General features: G+C 42.5%; 1 protein-coding gene across 1 annotated transcript in view; it reads left to right on the top strand.

Annotated features, from left to right (window-relative positions):
* Nucleotides 1–20,438, top strand: part of TGFBI (transforming growth factor beta induced) — a 203,286-nt gene that overhangs the window by 140,657 nt on the left and 42,191 nt on the right. The window contains exons 11-13 of the mRNA XM_069763923.1: nucleotides 2,625–2,761; nucleotides 3,223–3,353; nucleotides 20,168–20,292. Coding sequence (XP_069620024.1) covers nucleotides 2,625–2,761; nucleotides 3,223–3,353; nucleotides 20,168–20,292 — 393 coding nt within the window. The remainder of the gene's footprint in view (nucleotides 1–2,624; nucleotides 2,762–3,222; nucleotides 3,354–20,167; nucleotides 20,293–20,438) is intronic.

The following is a 20,438-nucleotide window of genomic DNA, read 5'->3' as shown; positions in this document are numbered from 1 at the left end:
GTCGGGATGGAGGTTGTGGCTATACTCGCCCATCTGATTTACAAACTGTAAGGATATGTGCACAATTTGCGGAATGGTGTGTGCAGGTAAACCGCACTGTGGATTTACTGTGGAATTACCACGGATTTACTGTGGTTTTCCCACGGTTTTTGTACGGATTCCACGTGCGGTTTTATATCTCTGGATTTCTATTGTGGAGCAGGTGAAAATTGCTGCGGAATCCGCACAAAGAATTGATATGCTGCGGAAAAAACAATGCTGCGTTTCCGTGCTTTTTTACGCAGCATATGCACTGCGGATTTTGTTTTCCATACGTTTACATGGTACTGTACAATGCATGGAAAACAGCTGCAGATCCGCAGCGTCAAATCTGCTGCGGATCCACAGCAAAATCCGCAGCGAGTGCACATAGCCTAACCCCACTTACATAACTTATATCCGTCAAGAATCAGAGTGCATTTCTGTCGTAACATGAAGGAGGCAAACGGCACTTGCAAGATGCACCCATTTCGTCAAGTGGCATGCGCTTCTTAATGAAAGGGTGTAATAGAGTAAGACTCACCCAATTCATTAAGACTGGCAAGTCCAACGGGATTCTTAAAGGGGTTGTCCCACAAACAAAGCTGATTTTCATCAACAGATCTTGGAACAATAATAATTAACACGTGGATGTTTTTAAATAAAATGGCCCTGTGCTGAGATAATCCTGACTGTGCAGGAATATGGTCTGATCATACCACAGCCCCTGGGCAGAGGAGGAAAGAAAAGACTATACAGACGTTACAGCAGGGGATCACAGCTGATTTTTCTTTGATGTAAAACATTGTATAAAACAGGCAGTGAAATGTTTTACATCACAGAAAGAACCAGCTGTGATCCCCTATCCCCTGCTGTAATGTCTGTGTGGTGCCCTGTTTCTGTGTCACCACAAAATGGTCAAATATGTGCTATTTTATATGTGTGTTGTAAATGATGGGAGTTATGCTTTCTCTGCCACTGCACAGTATGAGGAAGGCGGAGGGAGATGAGGGAGAGCCAAAGATAAATACTGTGCATGCCCTAGAATCCCAGCCCCGCAGTGTGAATAAATCAGAAGAGACTGCAGGGCGGGATCTCGGGCCGCGCGACCACACAGGCACAGTAATCAGGACATCAAGTGATGTCAATGGAAAGGCAGCGCTAACTGCGCATGCCCAAGGCATAAGATGACTGCGCAGGCGCTGGGACAATTGAATAATGCTGAGGAGGCGGCGCCCAGCACCAAGAGGCCATGAGTGACGGCTGTGGTGCGTTTGGATTAAGGGGGGAAAGACCTGCCCCCAGGACTATTTCAAGGTATGAGGGACAAATTTCAAAAAAGATTATTTCTGCGGTTACAGCACCCAGAACTAAAAGAGCCACCTTGTCAGAATGCAGCATTAGTGCAGCACAAGGTGGCTCTTTTAGTTACAAACGTCTGGGTGGGGTGACAGGTTCCCTTTAACATTCTGTATGCAGTGACTTGTGTTGTATGCAGATGCATCTACATGTGGCGATTTGATGTGCCTGCCACCCCACTGGAACGCAACTTTTTGCGCCCATCCACTAACATCAAGGTAATCTCATGGATCAAATGGGTCCCTGACCTTATTACCTAGTGTGAACACTTACCTCTGGCTAATATCATGGTAAAGCCTGTATTTATAGGAAAGTCAGAACCAAATGTGTTTGGATGTAATTAAAATCACAGCATAGTGAAGGGCGGGGCGTTCAAGTCAGAAAAAATAGTATGTAACAAGTAATGGTAAACTGACTGAACAGAGAACTAATCTGAACTGGTGCATAACCAAAAACAACTTACATAGCAAATAGATAAATGGTTGCACTCAATTGTACTAAAGCAAGTTAATGTGTGATACATGAAATGTGAATAGCAAAATGGCTTGTGAAATCTATGAAAAAACACATGAGATGCTTAGTGCTAAATTTGGCCACACATTCACTTGCTTTTGTACAATTGAGAGCAACCATTTCTCTATTTGCTATGATAGTTGTTTTTGGTTTGCACCAGTTCAGACTAGATCTCTGTTCAGTCAGTTTACAATTAATAGTTATGTACTATTTTGTCTGACTTGGACACCTCGCCCTTCACCATGCTATGGTTTTAATTACATCCAAACACATTTGGTTCTAACCTTCCTATAAATACAGGCTTTACCAAGACATTAGCCAGAGGTAAGTGTTCACAGTAGGCAGTCAGGTCAGGGACCCATCCAATCCATGAGATTACCTTGATGTTGGTGGATGGGCTCAGATATTGAACGTAGATAAAACAGCACTGACTTCAGAGATTAAGAATACCAGTTACACTACTTCTGGGAAGGTGTAGCTTTCCTGAGTTTCTCCAAGATGGAGAGACGTGAACTGCAACTTGAAGAGATGAGACGTGTTAAAGCAATTGTCGTCACAACCAATTGTATGTTCATGGAAGGACAATAAATGCCCATAAACTAAAAAAATGCATAATGGCAGAATAGTGGCAAAACTAAATGAATCCATCGATGACTGTGATTATTTTTGGTTACCTGACAATATAAATATTTGTATATAATTTTTTAACTAAAATTTCACACAATTATTTTTAGGCACTTTGCATTGAAAACAGCTGTATTGATGCGCATGATAAGAAAGGGAGATACGGAACTCTTTTTATTGTCGACAAGTTGCTGACTCCTCCATCAGGAAATGTCATGGACGTCCTCAAAGCTGATAATCGCTTCAGGTACAAGTAACAAAAGTTCAGAAGTCTCTGTAGATCTTACAGTTAAATAAAATAGGATATTTTTAGGTATTAAAGAATTGCAAAAGACTTATGGTGCAGGTACTGCCCTGCAGATCCGCAGTGATTTATCGATTATGCGTAATGTATTACTTTTACATACACTGATGTTTTACTTTTTGGGGACATCTAGCAAAAACTGTATAAGCCACAACTAGTTGTTGCATCTTTAGAAGCTGTAAGTTCACCTTATGAAGGCCATAGAGAAGGCTGAGCCTGAGGAATTCTCAGCAAGCATGTATAGTTGATGAGCAGATATAGCAGACCATGCAACTTTGTAAAAGTAATGGTAACCTTAGATGTGTCCTCACCTTGGTGATGTAACCACAAACAATGTTTGAATTACGCTATTTCTCATTCGAAATGTCACACTAACAAAACACATTCCTTCCTCATCCTTGTAGCATGTTGGTGGCTGCAATCCAATCTGCTGGCCTTACTGAGATATTAAACAGAGAAGGAACTTTCACAGTCTTTGCTCCGACAGATGAAGCTTTCCGTGCTCTTCCAAGAGGAGAATTAAACAAACTATTAGGTATGTGTTTTATCTTCACATCTCCATATGATACACAAGGAGCCATAAATATCTCACCCAGGTTCATCAAGATCTAATCACAGGATCTATGAATAAGGGCATTGGAATTTGTTCATAGACTGCTAAGTACGGTACTAAGAAATGAAAAGACAAACAATGATAAAAGCATAGAACCATTTAAGATTATGAAGCATATGTTTGGTAAAGTTCTTTAATTTAGCAAAAAAGTATGCTTTATCAACTGCATTCTGTCAGGATTTCAGAGGGCAACTGCCATTGTGCAATCCATCCTAGATTCAGAGGACACTCAGTAGGATGAGCTGCCAAGAAGAACATCTGCTTGAGACAGAGGTCACATCAGAGCAGCGTCCGGTCAAGCGTCATAAATACACCTTACTGTGGTCATTCAACTGAAAGGACATTGAGTGGAAGAGATGAAAGATGAAGATAACCTTTCTTTATCTGAATGAGAATGAACATCCAGCCTTAAAGTTTTAGTGTGCCTGTCTTGTGCTTCATGTTGCCCATACTACTGCCTGTCTTCTGAAACCTAGGATGGGCCACACAATTATGTATGGCACTAAACTCTGCAGGGTAATCAATACAGAGGAGGACAATTTTATATTACAGGATGATTTATGTAAACTAGAAGCTTGGGCTGATAAATGGCAAATGAGCTTTAATGGGGATAAATGTAAGGTCATGCACTAGGGTAGAAGAAATAAGATGTATAATTATGTGCTTAATTCGAAAACTCTGGGCAAAACCATCAATGAAAAAGACCTGGGTGTATGGGTGGATGACAAACTCATATTCAGTGGCCAGTGTCAGGCAGCTGCTACAAAGGCAAATAAAATAATGGGATGCATTAAAAGAGGCATAGATGCTCATGAGAAGAACATAATTTTACCTCTATACAAGTCACTAGTTCGACCACACTTAGAATACTGTGCACAGTTCTGGTCTCCGGTGTATAAGAAAGACATAGCTGAACTAGAGCGGGTGCAGAGAAAAGCGACCAAGGTTATTAGAGGACTGGGTGGTCTGCAATACCAAGATAAGTTATTACACTTGGGGCTATTTAGTTTGGAAAAACGAAGACTAAGGTGTGATCTTATGTTAATGTATAAATATATGAGGGGACAGTACAAAGACCTTTCTGATGATCTTTTCAATCATAGACCTGAAACCGGGACAAGGGGGCATCCTCTACGTCTGGAGGAAAGAAGGTTTAAGCATAATAACAGACGTGGATTTTTTACTGTAAGAGCAGTGAGACTATGGAACTCTCTGCCGTATGATGTTGTAATGAGTGATTCATTACTTAAATTTAAGAGGGGACTGGATACCTTTCTGGAAAAGTATAATGTTACAGGGTATATACACTAGATTCCTTGATAGGGCGTTGATCCAGGGAACTAGTGTGATTGCCGTATGTGGAGTCGGGAAGGAATTTTTTTCCCCAATGTGGAGCTTACTCTTGCCACATGGGTTTTTTTTGCCTTCCTCTGGATCAACATGTTAGGGCATGTTAGGTTAGGCTATGGGTTGAACTAGATGGACTTATAGTCTTCCTTCAACCTTAATAACTATGTAACTATGTAACTTGCCATCTTTGAAATCCTGACAGAGTGCAGTAGTATAAGCATACCTTTTTGCTAAATAAAGAATTTGAAAAATGTTTAGGATTTAAATGTTAATTACACTGCTCAGAAAAATAAAGGGAACACTTAAACAGAATACTACATCAAGTAAATCAAACTTCTGTGCAATCAAACTGTCCACTTAGGAAGCAACACTGTTTGGAAATTATTGGCAACTATCAAGACACACTCAATAAAGGAGTGGTTCTGCAGGTGGGGACCGCAGACCACATCTCAGTACCAATGCTTTCTGGCTAATGTTTTGGTCACTTTTGAATGTAGGTTGTGCTTTCACATTTGTGGTAGCATGAGACGGACTCTACAACCCACACAAGTGGCTCAGGTAGTGCAGCTCATCCAAGATGGCACATTATTATTATTAGCTGTGGCAAGAAGGTTTGCTGTGTCTGTCAGCGTAGTGTCCAGAGGCTGGAGGCCCTACCAGGAGACAGGCCAATACACCAGGAGACGTGGAGGGGGCTGTAGGAGGGCAACAACCCAGCAGCAGGACCGCTACCTCAGCCTTTGTGTAAAGGTACCTTCACACTGAACAACATTACAACGATAACGATAGCGATCCGTGACGTTACAGCGTCCTGGATAGCGATATCGTTGTGTTTGACACGAAGCAGCGATCTGGATCCTGCTTTGACATCGCTGGTCGGAGCTAGAAGGCCAGAACTTTATTTAGTCGCTGGATCACCCGCTGACATCGCTGAATCGGCGTGTGTGACGCCGATCCAGCAATGTGTTCACTGGTAACCAGGGTAAACATCGGGTTACTAAGAGCAGGGCCGCGCTTAGTAACCCGATGTTTACCCTGGTTACCATTGTAAATGTAAAAAAAACCCGACATACTCACATTCTGGTGCCTGTCACGTCCCCGGCGTCCGCTTCCCTGCACTCCTCCTGCATCCTGTGTCAGCGCCGGCCGGCCATAAAGCAGAGCCCAGCGGTGATGTCACCGCTCTGCTTTACGGCCGGCGCTTACACAGGATGCAGGAGGAGTGCAGGGAAGCGGATGCCGGGGACGTGACAGGCAACGGAATGTGAGTATGTGTTTTTTTTTTTTAACCCGATGTTTACCCTGGTTACCTGGGGACTTCGGCATCGTTGGTCGCTGGAGAGCTGTCTGTGTGACAGCTCTCCAGCGACCACACAAGGACTTTCCAATGATCACGGCCAGGTCGTATTACTGGTCGTGATCGTTGGAAAGTTGTTGAGTGTGACGATACCTTAAGGAGGAACAGGAGGAACACTGCCAGAGCCCTGCAAAATGACCTCCAGCAGGCCACAAATGTGCAGGTGTCTGCACAAATGGTTAGAAATCGACTCCATGAGGATGGTCTGAGTACCCAATATCCACAGATGGGGGTTGTGCTCACAGCCCAACACCGTGCAGGATGCTTGGCATTTGCGACAGAACACCAGGATTGGCAAATTCGCCACTGGCGTCCTGTGCTCTTCACAGATGAAAGCAGGTTCACACTGAGCACATGTGATAGACGTGACAGAGTCTGGAGACGACGTGGAGAGCGATCTGCTGCCTGAAACATCCTTCAGCATGATCGAATTGGCAGTGGCTCAGTAATGGTGTGGGGGGTTTGAGATAGCGCCTACTGCATGTGTTGGGGGACACTTGCTTAGCAACGGGATTCAGTCACACAGGCACGTTTTTCTCACAAAAACAGTCCATGTGGTTTTTTTAGGCATCATAAACCGCACCGCAGGCTATGTTGCACATCACAGACCTAATACATAGTTCATTATATACATTTTAACTGACACTTCATAGAACACAATAGGCACCAATTGACAGCATTAAGTTACAGTCTCTATACATGCTGGACCTTACTCCGTCCAGCTACCATGGGTGACCGCACAGTTCATTAACTGACCCCCTGTCAGTGCACACAGTTCCCCATACTCTGGGTTAGCTTCCAGGATTTCCTGCTTCACATGCTGACTCCTGTCAGTACTCTCCCAGGGAACCTGCCGAACTGGGATCACCGTCACAGACAATGCCTTGCTCACTAGGCCACCTGACAGTCCAGATCATCAGACGGGCTGTAGCACCTCCATTGCAGTGCCATCACAGACTCTGCTTGCACGCCTTTCAATGAGCTCTTCAGGAAGTCCTACTCTCAGGAACTTCCAACACAGGTTGTGCTATTCAGGAAGTCCTACTCCTAGGACTTCCAACACAGGCCTTCAGATCCAAGGCCTCTCAGTGCTCTTTTCAGGGATCCGATTCTACTCCCAGGATCTCCCAACACACAAGTCTTCAGGTCCACAGCCTCTCAGTGCGCTATTCAGGGATCCGGTTCACGCACAGGACCTCCCAACACACAAGCCGTCCAGGATCCACACACTCTCTGCCACAGAGACCATGTGGCCACATCATGGTCACATTATGTAGTTGTAACCACTCCCATACATGGGTGGTGTGTGTGGTTACTCAGACCCGCCAAGCTCTCTGACTAACCTTGCAAGCCTCCCTTTACAAACTATGCAAATACTTGTGGGACTACAGGTCCCAGAAAACATTACTTCAGGCTTACAGCACAGACTCCCTCTGCGACACGTACTGGCCATTTACAATCATACCGGACACTGTTTCATTATTAACATTACAGATACACCTCCATGTGTATCCCAAAGAGCACATACAGCACCCCCTAGCTGCAGCATGGGTAACTGCATCACAGGTGGCATTTCTTTGGGGGGAGCACAGCCCTCCATGTGCTCGCCAGAGGTAGCCTGACTGCCATAGGGTACTGAGATGAGATCCTCAGACCCCTTGTGAGACCTTATGCTGGTGTGGTTGGCCCTGGGTTCCTTCTAATGCAGGACAATGCCAGACCTCATGTGGCTGGAGTGTGTCAGCAGTTCCTGCAAGATGAAGGCATTGAAGCTATGGACTGGCCCGCCCATTCCCCAGACCTCAATCTGATTGAACACATCTGGGACATCATGCCTCGCACCATCCATCAACATCACAACGCACCACAGACTGTGCAGGAGTTAGCGGATGCTTTAGACCAGGTCTGGGAGGAGATCCCTCAGGAGACCATCCACCACTTCATCAGGAGCATGCCCAGGCATTGTAGCAAGGTCATACAGGCAAGTGGAGGCCACACACACTACTGAGCATCATTTCCTTGTCTTGAGGCATTTCCACTGAAGTTGGATCAGCCTGTATCTTCATTTTCCACTTTTATTTTGAGCATCATTCCAGCTGCAGACCTCCGTGGGATATTAGTTGTGATTTACATTGATCATTTTTAGGTTTTATTGTTCTCAACACATTCCACTACGTAATGAATAACGATTTACAACTGGAATATTTCATTCAGTGATATCTATGATATGGAATTTTAGTGTTCCCTTTATTTTTTTGAGCAGTGTATTCATTGTTATACATTTTATTTAATTTCTCGGAGAACCCCTGATTGGTTTCTGCGGACTTGTATGTTAATCGGCACTGAAAAAAACTGGTTTTCTATTGAAAATGGAAAATATAAAAAAAATATTATTTTATATATGCACGTTCACAGATCCAACAATGACATAATTATATAAAGTAGGGATTGTTGAAGGCAAAAGTTGATATTGCTACATAAAAGCACAACATGAATAATTGCAGTCAGTGGTCACAAATGCATTATAGCATACGACCCACACATTTAACTGTCACTATGTACAGTACGCATCTCAGGGATGCCCCATGTTATCAAGATCTGGAGACTGTTCAGGCCATAAATTCAAAGCAAATGCCTCTACATGTTCCAGGAGTCACTCTACGATGGCATGCCCTTTGGAGGATTTTGCTTATGACTGCATCCACTGGTGCTGTGAAAAAGAATAACCATGAGGCAAATTCCAATTAACAATTTTCTGTACAGTATTACTACTGCAAATCATGTTCTAACTGCTACTGTTACCCAAACTAAAAGCATAGTAAGGACCTATGATGATGTTAGTTTGGCCAGATGAACAAGTGGATAGATCAGCACTCGCCTTCTTATGAAACTCATGTGAAATTGACCTAAACGCAGGAGACATTAAAATATTTCTGATATTTATATTTTTCTTGATTACCGGTTGCGCACACAATTCTTGGTTTTCTAGGGTGCTTAGTCCGTGTTTCCCATGAAGCTACTAATGACTAAATGCTTTCTTCCAACTGTTATTTGAGAAAAGTAATTTGCATCTTGTGTTTATTAGATTGTTATTTGCAAGTTGTTCTAATTTTTATTTAGTTTCTTACTTCTGAGACCTCTGCTTCCCATGATCACCTGCTATGCTATGAATATAACTTTCCCACATCACCATGACCTTGTGTATTCCTTGAAATGTTCTACTTACAATCCAAATCATTGCATTTGGAAAGTTAATAGGAAAAAGTTATAGGAATGCATAGTTGTAACGGGTTACACCCCTAACCATGATAAAAGCTCTAACAGTCCATCTAAATGGAGAAAAAATCTGTAATGTTTCTAATAAGATTTCCAGCCTCAAGGACATTTTTGTTTTACAGTCTGCAATAACTTTCAATGTCAACTTAGCTTCCTAGGTTTAACAACATATTCCAAAAGCAAAAACTACCAGAGCACTTCACCACAATTGTACATTTAACACCTGAAAAGCAAAAAATGAAAACTTTCTCTTATTTATCATTATAATTTTAGACTATACTGATTAAACCAAGGATAACTTGATTGCTGTACATGTTCTTCTAGTTTTGTAAGACTTCTGAGGGATTTTAAAATATAGATCAAACATTTTCACCAAATTTATTTTGCATGCTCTAAAAACAAAAGAAAAACAGATGTGATGAAGTCCTAGCACTAAAGCCTAAACATGGAGTATGCTGCCAGACGAGCACTCAGTATGTTTGTAAATAAATATTAACGTATAATTAAAATCACATAAGAAAATGAGGGCTTCTGGGAAGTGATACATGGATGTTTACTTCTGCTAATCTATGTGTGGTCACAGCCTTTCATTTGTTTTAGTACAGTAATCATGATAACAAATGATCTAGAGGATGGGAACAAAATATAAGGAAAATTCGGATACACCCTAAAGACACGCAGATATGCATTGTGGATATGTTGTTGGATAAAATATATATAAATACATAAGTGTGTATTTATAATATATAGAAATACACACTTTATTAACAGTCATTAGGGAATTTGTATTTTTGCTGATCAATTTTATTAAGGAACAACTACAGTGCAGTCAATTCAATAGATTAATAAACCCGAATATATATGAAAGTAAAAGTGAGGTTTTGTCTTTCTTAGGAGAATATATACAGTGGGGCAAAAAAGTATTTAGTCAGTCAGCAATAGTGCAAGTTCCACCACTTAAAAAGATGAGAGGCGTCTGTAATTTACATCATAGGTAGACCTCAACTATGGGAGACAAACTGAGAAAAAAAAATCCAGAAAATCACATTGTCTGTTTTTTTAACATTTTATTTGCATATTATGGTGGAAAATAAGTATTTGGTCAGAAACAAAATTTCATCTCAATACTTTGTAATATATCCTTTGTTGGCAATGACAGAGGTCAAACGTTTTCTGTAAGTCTTCACAAGGTTGCCACACACTGTTGTTGGTATGTTGGCCCATTCCTCCATGCAGATCTCCTCTAGAGCAGTGATGTTTTTGGCTTTTCGCTTGGCAACACGGACTTTCAACTCCCTCCAAAGGTTTTCTATAGGGTTGAGATCTGGAGACTGGCTAGGCCACTCCAGGACCTTGAAATGCTTCTTACGAAGCCACTCCTTCGTTGCCCTGGCGGTGTGCTTTGGATCATTGTCATGTTGAAAGACCCAGCCACGTTTCATGTTCAATGCCCTTGCTGATGGAAGGAGGTTTGCACTCAAAATCTCACGATACATGGCCCCATTCATTCTTTCATGTACCCGGATCAGTCGTCCTGGCCCCTTTGCAGAGAAACAGCCCCAAAGCATGATGTTTCCACCACCATGCTTTACAGTAGGTATGGTGTTTGATGGATGCAACTCAGTATTCTTTTTCCTCCAAACACAACAAGTTGTGTTTCTACCAAACAGTTCCAGTTTGGTTTCATCAGACCATAGGACATTCTCCCAAAACTCCTCTGGATCATCCAAATGCTCTCTAGCAAACTTCAGACGGGCCCGGACATGTACTGGCTTAAGCAGTGGGACACGTCTGGCACTGCAGGATCTGAGTCCATGGTGGCGTAGTGTGTTCCTTATGGTAGGCCTTGTTACATTGGTCCCAGCTCTCTGCAGTTCATTCACTAGGTCCCCTCGCGTGGTTCTGGGATTTTTGCTCACCGTTCTTGTGATCATTCTGACCCCACGGGGTGGGATTTTGCATGGAGCCCCAGATGGAGGGAGATTATCAGTGGTCTTGTATGTCTTCCATTTTCTAATTATTGCTCCCACTGTTGATTTCTTCACTCCAAGCTGGTTGGCTATTGCAGATTCAGTCTTCCCAGCCTGGTGCAGGGCTACAATTTTGTTTCTGGTGTCCTTTGACAGCTCTTTGGTCTTCACCATAGTGGAGTTTGGAGTCAGACTGTTTGAGGGTGTGCACAGGTGTCTTTTTATACTGATAACAAGTTTAAACAGGTGCCATTACTACAGGTAATGAGTGGAGGAAAGAGGAGACTCTTAAAGAAGAAGTAACAGGTCTGTGAGAGCCAGAAATCTTGATTGTTTGTTTCTGACCAAATACTTATTTTCCACCATAATATGCAAAAAAATGTTTAAAAAAACAGACAATGTGATTTTCTGGATTTTTTTTTCTCAGTTTGTCTCCCATAGTTGAGGTCTACCTATGATGTAAATTACAGACGCCTCTCATCTTTTTAAGTGGTGGAACTTGCACTATTGCTGACTGACTAAATACTTTTTTGCCCCACTGTATGTGTGCAAAATTGTTGGCCAACTATTAGCGCTCAGAAATATTACACCACTGAATGAAAAATGTAAATTTTCACATCTCAATTGTTTATTTTCATCTGTTAAAGTGAGAATAACAACTTAACCCCTTAGTGACAGAGCCAATTTGGTACTTAATGACCAGGCCAATTTTTGCAATTCTGACCACTGTCACTTTATGAGGTTATAACTCTGGAACGCTTCAACGGATCCCGCTGATTCTGAGATTGTTTTTTCGTGACATATTGTACTTCATGTTAGTGGTAACATTTCTTCGATATTACTTGTGATTATTTATGAAAAAAACGGAAATATGGCGAAAATTTTTAAAATTTAGCAATTTTCAAACTTTGTATTTTTATGCCTTTAAATCAGAGAGATATGTCATGAAATATAGTTAATAAATAACATTTCCCACATGTCCACTTTACATCAGCACAATTTTGGAAACAAAATTTTTTTTTGTTAGGGAGTTATAAGGGTTAAAAGTTGACCAGCAATTTCTCATTTTTACAACACCATTTTTTTTTAGGGACCACATCACATTTGAAGTCATTTTGAGGGGTCTATATGATAGAAAATAATGAAATGTGACACCATTCTAAAAACTACACCCCTCAAGGTTCTCAAAACCACATTCAAGAAGTTTATTAACCCTTTATGTGCTTCACAGGAACTGAAACAATGTGGAAGGAAAAAATGAACATTTAACTTTTTTTTGCAAACATCTTAATTCAGAACCATTTTTTTTATTTTCACAAGTGTAAAAACAGAAATGTAACCATAAATTTTGTTATGCAATTTCTCCTGAATACGCCAATACCCCATATGTGGGGGTAAACCACTGTTAGGGCGCACCGCAGAACTTAGAAGTGAAGGAGCGCCGTTTGACTTTTTCAATGCAGAATTGGCTGGAATTGAGATCGGACACCATGTCACATTTAGAGAGCACCTGATGTACCTAAACAGTGGAAACTCCCCACAAGTGACACCATTTTGGAAACTAGACCCCTTAAGGAACTTATCTAGATGTGTGGTGAGCACTTTGAACCCCCAAGTGCTTCACAGAAGTTTATAACGTAGAGCCGTGAAAAAAAAAATTGCATTTTTTCTACAAAAATGATCTTTTTGCCCACAAATTTTTATTTTCACAAGGGTAACAGGAGAAATTAGACCACTAAAGTTGTTGTGCAATTTCTCCTGAGTACGTCGATACCCAATATGTGGGGGTAAACCACTGTTTGGGCGCACCGCAGAGCTTGGAAGAGAAAGAGTGCCGTTTTACTTTTTCAATGTAGAATTGGCTGGAATTGAGATCGGACGCCATGTCGCGTTTGGAGAGCCCCTGATGTGCCTAAACAGTAGAAACCCTCCACAAGTGACCCCATTTTGGAAACTAGACCCCCCACGGAACTTATCTAGATGTGTGGTGAGAACTTTGAATGCCCAAGTGCTTCACAGAAGTTTAGAATGCAGAGTCGTGAAAATAAAAAATATTTTTTTTTCCACAAAAAAGATATTGTAGCCCCCAAGTTTTTATTTTCACAAGGGTAACAGGAGAAATTGGACTGCAATAGTTGTTGTCCAATTTATCCCGAGTACGCTGATGCGCCATATGTGGGGGTAAACCACTGTTTGGGCACACGGCAGAGCTCAGAAGGGAGGGAGCACCATTTGACTTTTTGAGCGCAAAATTGGCTGTCGTATTTGGAGACCCCCTGATGTACCTAAACAGTGGAAACCCCCCAATTCTAGCTCCAACCCTAACCCCAACACACCCCTAACCCTAATCCCAACCTCATCCATAATCCTAATCACTAACCCTAACCATAATCACAACCCTTACCCCAAAACAACCCTAATGTCAACCCTAACCATAACCCTAATCAAAACCCTAAATCCAACACACCCCTAATCCTAATCTCAACCCTAACCTCAAACCTAACCCTAATCCCAATACACCCCTAATCACAACCCTAACCTTAACCCTAATCCCAAACCTAACCCTAATCCCAAGCGTAACCCTAATGCCAACCCTAACCCTAATACGAACCCTAATCCAAACCCTAACCCTAATCCCAGCTCTAACCCTAACTTTAGCCCCAACCCTAGCCCTAACTTTAGCCCCAACCCTAACCCTAGCCCTAGGGCTACTTTCACACTTGCGTCGTTTGGCATTCCGTCGCAATCCGTCGTTTTGGACAAGAAACGGATCCTGCAAATGTGCCCGCAGGATGCGTTTTTTGCCCATAGACTTGTATTGCCGACGGATCGTGACGGATGGCCACACGTCGCGTCCGTCGTGCACTGGATCAGTTGTGTTTTGGCGGAGCGTCGGCACAAAAAAAGTTCAATGAAATGTTTTTTTGTACGTCGCATCCGCCATTTCTGACCGCGCATGCGTGGCCGTAACTCCGCCCCCTCCTCCCCAGGACATAGATTGGGCAGCGGATGTGTTGAAAAACTACAGCTGCTGCCCACGTTGTGCACAATTTTCACAACGTGCGTCGGTATGTCGGGCCGACGCATTGCGACGGCCCCGTACCGACGTAAGTGTGAAAGAAGCCTAACCCTAAGTTTAGCCCCAACCCTAACCCTAAATTTAGCCCCAACCCTAACCCTAAATTTAGCCCCAACCCTAACCCTAAATTTAGCCCCAACCCTAGCCCTAACCCTAGCCCTACCCCTAACCTAACCCTACCCCTAACCCTACCCCTAACCTAACCCTACCCCTAACCCTACCCCTAACCTAACCCTAACCCTACCCCTAACCTAACCCTACCCCTAACCCTACCCCTAACCTAACCCTACCCCTAACCCTACCCCTAACCCTAACCCTACCCCTACCCCTAACCCTACCCCTAACCCTACCCCTAACCCTAACCCTACCCCTAACCCTAACCCTAACCTAACCCTAACCCTACCCCTAACCCTAACCTAATTCTTCCCCTAACCCTACCCCTAACCCTACCCCTACCCCTAACCCTACCCCTAACCCTAATTTTAGCCCCAACTGCTGTTCTCCTGCCGGCCGGCAGATGGAGACAGATGGCGGGCGCACTGGGCATGCGTCCGCCATGTTCTGCTGCCGGCGGCCAGGAGGAGCAGCAAGAGGATCCAGGGACCTAGGTGAGTATGCTAGGGTCCCCGAATCCCCCTATTTCTCTGTCCTCTAATGTGCGATCACATCAGAGGACAGAGAATTACACTTTACTTTTTTTTTTTTTTTTGCGGTCGCCGGTAAACAGTTAATTACCGGCGATCGCAAAACAGGGGTCGGTAATACCGACCCCGATCGTGCTCTTTGGGGTCTCTGCTACCCCCGGCAGCCGAGACCCCAAAGATTGTCCCGGTGCCGGCCGGCGGGCGCACTGCGCATGCGCCCGCCATTTTGAAGATGGCGGCGCCCACCGGGACACACGAGGAGCATCGGGGGAGCTAGGTGAGTATTGGGGGGCCACCTGGGACCCCTTTTCTCTGTCCTCCGATGTGCGATCACATCGGAGGACAGAGAAATTAAAAAGAGATCGCTTTTCTTTTTTTTTTTTTTAAAAACCCCCGAATCATGTTCTCTGGGGTCTCGGCTACCCTCGGCAGCCGAGACCCCGGAGAAAATCGGCCTCTGGGGGGCGCTATGGACTTTTTCCACAGCGCCGTTAATTAACGGCGCTGTGGTTTAAGTACCCTTAGCGGCCGCCGTTAAAAGGCGTATCGGCGGTCGCTAAGGGGTTAAAAGGTACAAAAAGACATTTCTGACATTTTAAACAAAGAATTAGTGACCATGCATGGTAAACCTTCCATGCATGGTACTTGTCAGTCAACTTTTTGGGCAACACTCACTCCAGCCTCCTAGACACTGTTACATAATTAAAAAGGTTCAACCTTTCTCTCCAATTGCACATTTTGCATGAAATTAACTATAACCTGCAATGTTATGTGTATTGATTAAATCATCTAGCCCTGTTTTAAAAGCTGGTATAATGTCTGCCTTTACTACCTCCTGTGGTAGGGCATTCCACAATTCTGACTGCTCTAACTGCAAAGATCCTGTAATGTGCTGCTGCAGTGCAGTATAGAGCAACCTCCACCAGGGGGTGCTGGTTAAGGAAAAGAGGTTGTACACACAGCGCAGCAACACTGAATAACAACACAGGTGTCACAGGTAATGAAAGAAACGCGAGACAAGCCAAGGTCATACACAGAGATAGCAGCGCGGTACAGAGGGGGCGAGCAGAGAATAGTCGGGGACAAGCAAGACGTCAGAACCTACCAGGAACGTGGTAACCAAAACGTGAGACGAAAGACAGAGTCGGGGTACAGGCCAGAGGTCAGAGGTCAGAACAAGTCATAAACGGGTCCAGGCAGTCAGAGGCAAACAGGAACACTAGTACAGGTATCCAGGTCAGGAGCTCAAACTGTGCAGCATGAACTATAGCTGACACTGGCCCACAGGCTGCAGAGGACTTAAATAGCTCAGCCAGCTTCAAAGTGAGGCAGAGGGGATTAACTCCCACATGACCAGACCAGAGACAAGACAGCTGAACACAACCTCAGAACTGGATCATGACAGATCCCTTTCCTATTTAGCTGCCGGAATCGCCTTTCTTCCGCCTGTAATGAGTGCCCCCTAGTCCTCAGTACGGTTTTTGGAAGGAACAAGTCATGTGCCAATGTTTTGTACTGGCCACACATATATTTATACATGTAAATGAGATCTCCTCTGAGGCGTCTTTTATTCTAAGCTAAACAAGCCCATCTTTTCCAACCTTCCATCCATTGTAATAATCTAGTTGCCCGTCGTTGAACTGATTCTATCTTCTGAAAATCCTTTTTAAAATGTGGAGCCCAAAACTGGATCCCATATTCTAGATGTGGCTTCACCAGTGATTTGTAAAGGGGTAATAATACGTTAGGACTGCAGGATTTTATCTCTTTTTATACATCCTAAAATCTTGTTGTTCAGAGAGGTCTATTGTTTTTCTTTGCTATAAATCTCCTATTTAAGAAGGGTCCAGAAGTTTTCAATAAGGTTTAAGTCAAGTAAGTATGAGGCCATGTCATTATTCTATCAACTTTAAGGTCTTTCCTGGCTATTCAAGCAGTGGAGTACTTCGATCCATGTCCTGCATAAAAATCATGGTTTTCTTGAAGAATGCAGACTTTTTTTCCTGTACCACTGTTGATGAAAGTCTCTTCCATAAACTGGCAATAGGTTAATGGGAGATTTTGAGTTGTCATTCCGAAAAGGTCCAACAAGCTCATCTTTAACAATACCAGCCCATAGCAGTACCCCACCTCCGCCTTATGGAATTGGAGTACAAGTGGAGGTCTGTTCCCATTACTGATCCAGCCACAGGCCTATGCATCTGGTCTGTCAAGAGTCACTCTCCTCTTATTAGTCCAGCTTTAGAAAAAAAATCTGGCTTCAGATATTTCTTGGTCTAGTCTTACTGTCTCAGCTTATGCATCTTGATCAGTGGTGATCGGGTTTCAGCCTTCCTTATATTGGCCATGTCTCTCAGCACTGAATGCCTTGTACTTCTGGGCACTCCACAGAGGTTGCAGTTCTAGATGATAAAGGGTCCCTGGTTTCTTCATGTTTGATTCTTCTCAAGTCTGACAGTTAATGTACATCTTTTAATCGCAGCACTATTTGTAACAAACCTTTAATGGTTCTGTGATCATGCCCTAATGCCTAACCAATTCAAGAGTGCATCACTCTGAAAGACATTTAACAATTTTCACTTTTTGGGTCAATTAAATCTGTTTGGCCCATTTTCTCTGAGGAAAACAATCTGTCTAATGAATCGACACACCTTGATAAAGGGTGGTGATGTCCTAAGGCTGGGTTCCTCAAACTTTTTAAACAGGGGGCCAGTTAATTGTGCCTCAGACCATTGGAGGGCCGGAATATAGTTTTAAAAAAAAAAACTACGAACAATTTCCTATTGCACCCTGCACATATCTTATTTTGAAGTAAAAAAAAAAAACAGGAATAAATACAATATTTAAAATGAAGAACAAGTAAAGTTAATTCAACAACTTACCGGTATTTCAATGGGAACTATGGGCCTGCTTTTGGCTAATGAGATAGTCAATGTCCGGTTCCATATTTGTCACTGCTAGCTGTAACAAGTGAAGCAATTTTTCTCTTCTTGATATCATGGTTTCCTACGGATTCCAAATTGCTATTAGTTAAATACCAATATATATACAGCGCTGCAAAAACAATATAACAGCAATAAAATTGCCCACACAGAGACATACAGACTGCATTGCCCATCAATGCAGTCTTATCAGTGCCCATCAATGCAGCCAGTCAATATCCTTTCAACTAGTGCCCATACTGGTGGAACCCTGCTTTTACCTCAGGCTCAGACTAGTGTGGTGCGAGAGTCCCCAATAGGCAGGTAAATGTCCCCAATAGGCAGCATAGTCCATAATAGGCAGGTTAATGTCCCCAAAAGGCAGCATATTCCCCAATAGGCAGGTAAATGTCCCCAATAGGCAGCATAGTCCCCAATAGGCAGGTAAATGTCCCCAATAGGCAGGTAAATATCCCAATAGGCAGCATAGTCCCCAATTGGCAGCATAGTCCCCAATAGGCAGTATATGTCCCCAATAGGCAGGTAAATGTCTCCAAAAGGCTGCATAGTCCTCAATAGGCAGGTAAATGTCACCAAAAGGCAGCATAGTCTATAATAGGCAGGTAAATGCCCCCAAAAGGCAGCATAGTCCCCAATAGGCAGGTAAATGTCCCGAATAGGCAGGTAAATGTACCCAATAGGCAGTATATGTCCCCAATAGGCAGCATAGTCTCCAATAGGCAGGTAAATTTCCCCAATAGGTTGTTAAATATCCCCAACAGGCAGCATAGTCCCCAATAGGCAGCAAGGTCCCCAATAGGCAGCATACTACCCAATAGGCAGTATAGGTACCCAATAGGCAGTATAGGTCCCCAATAGGCAGCATAGTCCCAATAGTAATTAACAATAGCAACCTTATTTCCCAGCCAGATAATAATAAAAGAAATATATAGAAAAATATAAAAAATAGTCAGACAGAGAAAATGGAAATTGCTAAAAAAAAGGAATGGCTAACCACTCGGGGCATAAAAAAACAAAAAACCACAATATAGGAATTCAAAAAAATGTATATATAGATATAGAAAAAATAGGACAATGGTGTGCACATACAATCAGTCCCTCACACACACACAAAATATATATATATAAAAAAATAATGAATATATGTGTAGAAGACAAATATCAGTCTGAACATGCGAAAATGGTGTATACATATAATCAGTCCCTCAAAAAATATATACAGTATGTATAAAAGTGCAACAATATATGTGTAAAGGACACTAATCAATATTCACTAAGTGTAGTGTAAAAAAAGTGCATGTGCAAAATAAAAATATAAATATGATACAAAGAATCAAACAGATAATGACCGTATAGTCTAAAAGGTGCAAATAACCAAAGTGAAGGTAATATGATATATATACATATATTTCCTATATCTATACAGAATGCACACCAAGACTGTACATAAATTCAATGATGGTGTATACCTTACAAGCTCATTTTTTATAAATAATACCCCCCCGGTTCTGATCGTAGACCACCCCCTGACGAAGGATTATCCGAAACGTGCATCGGGGTGCACTGTACTTGGAAAGCACCCCTGTCCTAAGGCTACACCTTCCTCATTGCACAAATACACATCACCTGATCTGCTACATCCAATAAGCATTCAGGTTTAGACAACTTGGAGTTGGAAAATCTGCATAAAAGGATAATATGGTTAGAATACTCACTTCTCTGAAAATTATGCACATAATATATATTCATCACAAACACACACACACAAAGTCACACCCATTAACTTTTGTTTCTAAATGTCTTATGTGGTAGTACAGTTTAGTACAGTTTTCTAAATGTATTTGAACCCTGTAATCCAAGCTGTGTTATTATCTTTGAATCTGGACACCTATGTATTACAAAATATGTAGTGTGTGCCTGTTATACAGTAGTGCATTTCCGTGGGACGAGAATGAGGTTTTGCTAGATGACTTAAATTCATGTAAATACAAAAAAAAGGAAATAATCATTTATCATTACGTTTTGACATCTAAAGTAGCAAGAAGGAAAATAAAGTAACAATCACGATGGCCTTTTATTTTTTGTTTTGATGACATTTGACGTTCTTTATGTTATTAGGTAATGCCAAGGAATTATCCAACCTCCTGAAGTATCACATTGGTGAGGAGATTCTGGTTAGTGGGGCGGTCAGTCAGCTTGTGAGGATGAAGTCACTTCAGGGAGAAAAACTGGAAGCTGTCTCCGTAAGTGATAATATTGGTGTCATTAAAGTGATGGAACAAGACAACGTCAGTGGACATATTCTGCCCTATGACACTGTGATTCTGGTGGATCACGGTGCAGTATCATGTCAAGGTCACTACTTTTAACATATCGGTGTTTGAAAAGT

Source organism: Ranitomeya imitator, chromosome 4 (assembly GCF_032444005.1).
Source record: "Ranitomeya imitator isolate aRanImi1 chromosome 4, aRanImi1.pri, whole genome shotgun sequence".
In the NCBI taxonomy this organism is placed as follows: domain Eukaryota; kingdom Metazoa; phylum Chordata; class Amphibia; order Anura; family Dendrobatidae; genus Ranitomeya; species Ranitomeya imitator.
The sequence above is the reverse complement of the archived record's forward strand: the minus strand, read 5'-3'. Positions and strand labels throughout refer to the sequence as shown.